The 7,313-nt window shown below is 47.4% G+C and overlaps 1 protein-coding gene across 1 annotated transcript in view; it reads left to right on the top strand.

The window, feature by feature from the left end:
* Positions 1 to 4,282: 4,282 nt before the first annotated feature.
* Positions 4,283 to 7,313, top strand: part of CCDC107 (coiled-coil domain containing 107) — an 80,904-nt gene continuing 77,873 nt past the window's right edge. Inside the window, exon 1 of the mRNA XM_054400005.1 lies at positions 4,283 to 4,411. Within this exon, the coding sequence (XP_054255980.1) occupies positions 4,283 to 4,411 (129 nt within the window). The remainder of the gene's footprint in view (positions 4,412 to 7,313) is intronic.

The raw sequence follows: 7,313 nt of genomic DNA, 5'->3' as shown, positions 1-7,313 counted from the left end.
AACCAGGAGAATGATGGTTTGGTTGAGTTCTATCTTCCCAGCAGCACGAGCCTCAGTGCTTGTGTGCAGAACAGAAACAGGATTTTGGATGGTCCCATCAGTTAAATTCAGTTGCATAATTCATTCAGTAAATGCTGACGGAATTACAGAGCTGCTTGCTTAATGTGCCTGTGGCCCATGAGACTGAGGTGTCTGTCCCTGTGTCCCTGTACACTGCCTAAGGAGCAGAGTGTGTCAGTCAGCACTGAGCTGGGTGAGCCTCTTCCTTCCTTTGAATCCATGACTGCTGAGCACTGCAGTGTGCAAGTCCCATTTTGGGCAAGCCTCCTAGTGTCTTGAATCCCTTTCTGCTAAAACAAAGTTGCTGATACTCCGTTCTTGCATAAGGGTGCATGAGAATGCACACACTCATGGCTGGATGCAACTGAAAAGGAATCAGATTTAGCAATTTATTTTTGCTTTGTGACTTGTCAGGGACTGTCTGGGGGTTTAGAGTCTTGCTTGCTGCAGCATGCCCCTTGGAGATGTCATATCCTTGTCAGACGTTGTCTGAGTCTGTCTAAAAGCAGGAGAGCCATGGCATAACCCAAAACAGGAGGAGCCTTCAGCTCTGAACATCAGCCAAAAAAAAGGTTATTTTAGTTGTTCATGTATGAAACGTTTAATTCCCTGTAGACAAGCCCTAGAGCAAGGAGGCAGCTTTCTGAAGACAGTAGTGATCACACATTTGCCCCTTCAGTACAATCATGCTCTCCTGTTGCTGCTCTTTCCCTATGTACTAGGCAGGACCAGTCTGTAAAAGCACATAAAAAACCATCCAGGAACTGCAGTGCTGAGCTGCTCTGTGCATAGCACTTGGAGCAGGCACTGCAGTTGGTAGAAAGAAGGCTGGAGCTGGAGGGCTAAGCTAAAACGTTTCCCTAAGTCAGCAGTGCTCCTCTTCTCCCTGTCTCTTCCCTCTCCCTTCCTTTCACAATCTCACAGTCTCACAGTATATCAGAGGCTGGAAAGGACCTCCAGAGATCATCCAGTCCAACCCCTCTGCCAGAGCAGGATCACTCAGGGCAGTCCACACAGGAATGCATCCAAGTGGGTTTGAAATTCTCCAGAGAAGGAGACTCCACAACCCCCCTTGGCAGCCTGTTCAGCCTCCGCAGTTCTGTCAGCCTCACTGGAAAGAAGTTTCTCCTCATGTGGAGCTGAAATCTTCTCTGTTCAAGTTTGTCTCCATTGTTCCTTGGCTTATTCCTGTGCACCACCCAAAAGAGCCTGGCCCCCTCCACTTGCCCCCCAGCCCTCAGCTATTGATAGACATTGATCAGATCCCCTCTCAGGAAATGTGCAGGTTTACACATTCACAGGTGCTTACCTTGTCTGTGTCAGGGCATGTTTTGGGGTTTGTCCTTTCAGGACAAGCACTCCCATCACACATCTCTGGAAATGTCAGAATGTTTTCCAAAAAATGTTGACCAAAACATCTCCTTAGAATCGACTTTTGCTTACATCAAAAAATACATCTTGCCAATCTATTTCTTGCTTTGCCTCTGCTTTGTCAGCACAGTCACATCATTCAGGGCCAGTCTCTGATCTCAGGTTTGGAGAGATATTTGCCACACAACATCCATGGGAAAAGAGAAGGAGAGAAATGAAAAAAAATATGAATCACCCACATTCTGCCCGAATTCAGATCTCAGATTTCCCACATCCTGGTATTTAATTTCTCACAGAGTTACCAATGGTTGATCTCATGGCAGGATTAGTGGGAAGAAAAATGAGAGCTCCATTGAAACCAGACTTGAGTCTGGAAGGAAGGGATGTGTGAGCTCTAGGACCTGGGAGATATCAGATTCAGGGCAGTCAATGGCTTCCACTCCCTCCCCTCCCCTCGTTCTCATGCTTATTTTGAAGCAAAATGTGGAAGCTGAAATCAGAACAACAAAGAGACAGTTAAAGTATGTTAGGCAACTTGCCCATCACTTTAATAGTCTCCTGAGAACTGTGTTATATAGTGAGGCTTTAACTGTAATTTATATTAGTATTTTTTTATGTTTAGGAAGAGGAGAGTAAATTAATATTGAGGTATAAATTGCAGTAAATCTGTCATTGTCTCTTGAAATAAAACATGTTCTGAACACACTCTTCCTCCAGGATACCTTTTCTGGTTTCATTATAGAATATAGGTGTGTTCAATTGGAAAAGAAGTTCCCATAAAAGTTCCTGTAATCAAAAGGAAATAATCACTATCTATGAAGCTGGATAGCCCCACTCACTTTGAATCAGACTCTCCTGCTTAGAGAAAGGAAAAGCTTCACCCTATGGTAGCAGGAATTGTGCTGCAGATGAAGCTGGAAAAGTTGGGGTGCTGCTCTATGCTGAAGAAGACCAGACTTGATCATAGAGTCATAGCATGATCTGGGTTGGAAGGGACCTCCAAAGGTCATCCAGTCCAACCCTCTCAGCAGTCAGCAGGGACATCCCCAATTAGATCAGGCTGCCCACAGCCCTGTCCAGCCTCACCTTGAGTATCTCCAAGGATGGGGCCACAACCATCTCCCTGGGCAACCTGTTCCAGTGTTCCACCACCCTCATGGTAAAGTACTTCTTCCTTATATCCAATCTCAATCTGCTCTGCTCTAGTCTGAAGCCATTGCCCCTCATCCTGTCCCTGCAGGCCTTTGCAAACAGTCTCTCTGCAGCCTTCTTGTAGCCCCTTCAGGTACTGGCAGGCTGCTATTAGGTCTCCCCAGAGCCTCCTCCTCTCCAGGCTGAACACCCCCAGCTCCCTCAGCCTGTCCTCGTAGCAGAGGTGCTCCAACCCCCTGGTCATTTCCATGGCCCTCCTCTGGACTTGCTCCACCAGGTCCATGTCCTTCCTATATTGAGGGCTCCAGACCTTTCCATCACACTGATGGAAAGGCTCCAGATCTTTCCATACTCAAGAAGTTGGGGGGGGGGGGGGAAATCTCTAAATGCATCACTCTAAATCCTTCAGGAGTTGAACATACTGAGATGTCAAGAAGAATGTATCATTAAACCATAACTACTCTTTTTGGATTACCTGGAATTTCTAGACCTGTTGGCAAGATGGCTTACATTAGGGTTGTATTTTTAGCCTGCAGCATTACATAATAAAATAGCAGCAGAATTCTTTGCAGTAAAAAAAAAAAAAAGAAAGGGGAGGGGATGAGGGATGGAAGGGGGGTGGTGGTGTCGTTTATTAAAACCAAGACAAATGTCTCTGATTTTGTGCTTTCAGCTGCACAGAGAGGTACTCAGTGGTTACACAATCAGTAAAGCTTGCAGGAAAAGCATTTCCCTTGCCCTCTTTTGCTCAGGAGTCGCCGCCCTGCCTTTTTGCTGCAGACCTGCTGTTTAGTCTGAAACTGGAAAATTAAACCCAGAGCTTTAGCTCTCAAAGTTAAATACTCCACTGGCAGCACACGGCCGTACCCAGTGCCTGTGTGGTAAGATCTGTGATTAAACTCTCCAGACGGGTTTTAAAAGCGTTTTACAAGTCTGTTAAGCTTTAACTTTTTTTGTTTTGTTTTTTCTTTTTTTTTCTACTTTGGGGGGGGAGGGGTTTGTAAGGAAAAAAAGAAATTAGCTGAATTTATACCACAAAGTCTCATGTTGTGAACTCTGATGAACCAGATTGGAGAACCCAACTCTCAGAAATATGTTTCTCATTTATAGGGGGGGTGGAGGGGGAACTCTTCTGAGCACAACCTGAGGGGGAGGTAGAACCCTGTATGATGAACTCTCTCCTGCAGAAATGAAACAGCCTGGAGAAGAGGAGGCTCAGGGGAGACCTCATTGCTGTCTACAGCTACCTGAAAGGAGGTTGCAGCCAGGTGGGGGTTGGGCTCTTCTCCCAGGCAGCCAGCAACAGAAGAGGACACAGTCTCAAGCTGTGCAGGGGGAAGTTTAGGCTTGATCTTAGACAGAAATCCTTCCCAGCAAGAGAGATTGGCCATGGGAATGTGCTGCCCAGGGAGGTGGTGGGGTTGACGTCCCTGGAAGTGTTTAAGCAAAGCCTGGATGAGGCACTTAGTGTCATGGTCTGGTTGATTGGATAGGGTTGGGTGATCAGTTGGACTTGATGATCTCGGAGGTCTCTTCCAACCTGGTTGCTTCTGTGATACATCTGTGAGAAAGAGAGGGAAAAACCCAAGCCGGGGGTGGCTGAGGGAGAGCGAGGGCAGCGGCAGAGCCCCCATTGCCCCTGCCCGCCCTGAGGCCCCCCCTGGGAGGGGCAGGCTGCTCGGTCCCGGGGCTGATCGAAATGTCCCCGGTGCCCTTGCCCTGTGACAGGCTCTGGTATCTCCCGTCCCGCAGCCGCTTTGCAGTGGGGAGGTGGGGCCGGCCCCGGCGGCTGCCGCTCAGCCGTGCCGCGTGGCTGGGCCCCCATGCGGTGAGGTGTGCGCAGGCTGCGGGCCGGCCGCTGCAGGTTTGCAGTCTCTTCCTCAGCACTTCACAGCCGCGGCTCCGGCGTGCGGGCGGCCTTCATCACTTGGCACAACCTCTCAGCTGGCATTCAGAAGGGAAGATGCCTTCTTTATCACTACTGATAGATGGCTGTTCCCCAAACTGCAGTTGCCAGTGGCTCTGTGGAGGCAGCCATAAAACTTTTCTTTTTTTTTTTTTTTTTCGGTGATAAAGGATGGGAGGTGAATAACTTCTGGCAGTTGCTTCCTGTCTGTAACAAGCAGTCAGGGTTTGGGTTTTTTTTTTGGGGGGGAGTGGGGTGGGGAAGGAGAATAGAAATGTAACGGACATTTCTTTCTTCTCTTTTTCATTCTCTCAAATAGGGGATGGAAAAGGGTAAATGATGTGGGTTTGACCTTCATTTCATTCCAAAGGTTGTCCTAAGTGTTCCTTTCCTTACTCCATTTTGGAATGCCTTCACTGAGGTCCTCGCTGTCAAGCAGTGTGCCCAGGTGGCCAAGAAAGCCAAAGGCATCGTGGCTGGGATTAGAAATGCTGTGTCCAGCAGGAACATGGAAGTGATTGTCCTCTGGTAGTCAGCTCTGGGGAGGCCATACCTCAAGTATTGTGTCCAGTTTTGGGCACCTGAATCCAAGAGAGATGTGGAGGTGCTGGAGCCAGGGCAGAGGAGGGCAAGGAAGCTGGGAAGGGCCTGGAGAATAAATCTGATGGAGAGTGACTGAAGGAGCTGGAGATGGTTAGTGTGAAAGAGAGGAGGCTGAGGGGAGACCTCCTGGCTCTCTACAACTCCCTGAAAGGAGGTTGTGGAGAGGTTGGTGCTGGTCTCTTCTCCCAGGTAGTTACACAAATCACAGAATTAACCAGGTTGGAAAAGACCTTCAAGGTCATCTAGTCCAACCTACCACCCAACACCATCTAATCAACTAAACCATTAGTTTAGTGATAGAACAAGAGGGACAATTAGCGATAGAACAAGAGGGAATGGCCTCAAGCTGCCACTGGGTAGGTTTAGACTGGACATTAGGAAACTTTTCTTCATGGCAAGAGTGGTCAGGGATTGGAATGTGCTGGGCAGGGAGGTGGTGGAGTCCCCAAGCCTGGATGTGTTTCAAGGTATTTTGGTATGGGGTGCTTGGGGCTATGGTTTTGGGGTGAGCATCTTGGAGTATGGTTCTTGGTTGGACTTGGTGACCCTGAGGGTCTTTCCCAACCTGAACATTTCTGTGATTCTTCTGTTGCTCAGAAATTGATGCTGTTTCAAGTGGCTCAGGAGGAAGGCAGACTCCTCAGGTTTATCAGTGTGGCCTCCAGGCTTCTTTTGGGGTTTGCCATTTCCACTGCTACAAGGAAGCAGAGCTAATGCAGTGAAGCACAGCATTCCAACAAAATGTTGGATATTTAAAGACTGGCATGCACCTATTTTCACTCTTACATCTAATTAAAGATATTCATAATACTGGTTAGAGACTATTATTAGAGCCTTATGCTCCACTCTAGATTTTGGCCCTGGAGCATAGTGTGCTGTGTGACTGCATAGCAGTTTACCACTCCTCCAGTTTAAAGCCTCCATAAGAGGTTCATAAGAGCAGCTTCTCAAAGCTGAGGTTAGTCCAGCTCAGTTGTATATGTTTCTAAGAGTACCACTGCCTTCTTTCCCTTAGTATTTTATTTCCTTCCCATCAGAACTGTTTACATCTTGTGGGGTTGAAGCTCTCCAAGACAAAATATGTCTCTGTCAGTGTTAGCACAGCACCTGCAATTACTTTCAAGCACCATTTTAGCTTTAGACCTTTGCTTTGCAGACTTTAGATGGTGCCTCCTGCAAAAAAAAAAAAAAAATTAAAAAAATCTTCTAACCAGCACTGAGATTTTGCTGGAGATTTTCACTTTCCTTTTAATCACATGGGGAACAGATTTTTTTTCAAAGCATTTTGACCTGGTCAGGTCAAAAAGGCACTTGCTGTACTCAGATGCCAAAACGTGTTTAAGAAATCTGGCCTGACGTAATCTGGACAGCTGAGTCTCAGTTTCAAAGAGCTTTTGCAGGGCAGGCTGCAGTGCTGGATGACCTACTGCCTTGCAGAAGCCTCACTGCTGAGGTAACTTCAGGGCTGCTCTAAAATCCATGGCAAGGTTGTGCACTTGGAGCTGAGGTTTCATTCCTGCTCTTCCGTAGGAGATTTTGATAGGTGGAGCCTTAGGCAGGTACTTTCTAGGGTGTCTAAATGTCAGATAGCCTCATTGCTGCCTCTGGAAGTTCTCAGTGTGAGCCCTCTTAGATTTAAAAATCCTGTGTCAGATGAGCTCTTTCTCTAAAAGTGACCAAAAGGAGTCATTATCTTTCCATGATATCAAACAGTTCTAGTGAGAGATAAGCCAGGAGAGAGAAGAATGGTTTTGAATCCTCTTTGATCTAACAGGAAGAAGATACTTGACTCTATTGTTTAATGAAAGCTGTTCTAACTTAAAGAGAAATGTCCTGTCCTGCACTGTCCTGAGGGAATCCTCCTGAGCACTGTTTTGGTCCCCTCCAGTTATCTGAACTTGTTACTTAAGGATCAAAACTTGGCCACACCTTGCAGAGGAAGAGGATCTGTGGTGGTGGTTCCTGAGTGTGCAAGGATGGTGGATCTGACTTCTGGCACTGTTGTTGGCTTGGGCCATGCTCACCAGCAGCTGAGTCCCAGTGCAGCCCCAGTAACTTCAGTCTAGCTGTCCCAGCTAATTCAGTTCCTCCAGCAGCCTTCTAGAACCTGAAGGGGGCTACAAGAAGGCTGCAGAGAGACTGTTTGCAAAGGCCTGCAGGGACAGGGCAAGAGGCAAAGGCTTCAGACTAGAGAAGAGCAGATTTAGATTGGATGTTAGGA

This window comes from Indicator indicator, chromosome 3, assembly GCF_027791375.1.
Source record: "Indicator indicator isolate 239-I01 chromosome 3, UM_Iind_1.1, whole genome shotgun sequence".
NCBI classification, from domain to species: Eukaryota; Metazoa; Chordata; class Aves; order Piciformes; family Indicatoridae; genus Indicator; species Indicator indicator.
The sequence above is the reverse complement of the archived record's forward strand: the minus strand, read 5'-3'. Positions and strand labels throughout refer to the sequence as shown.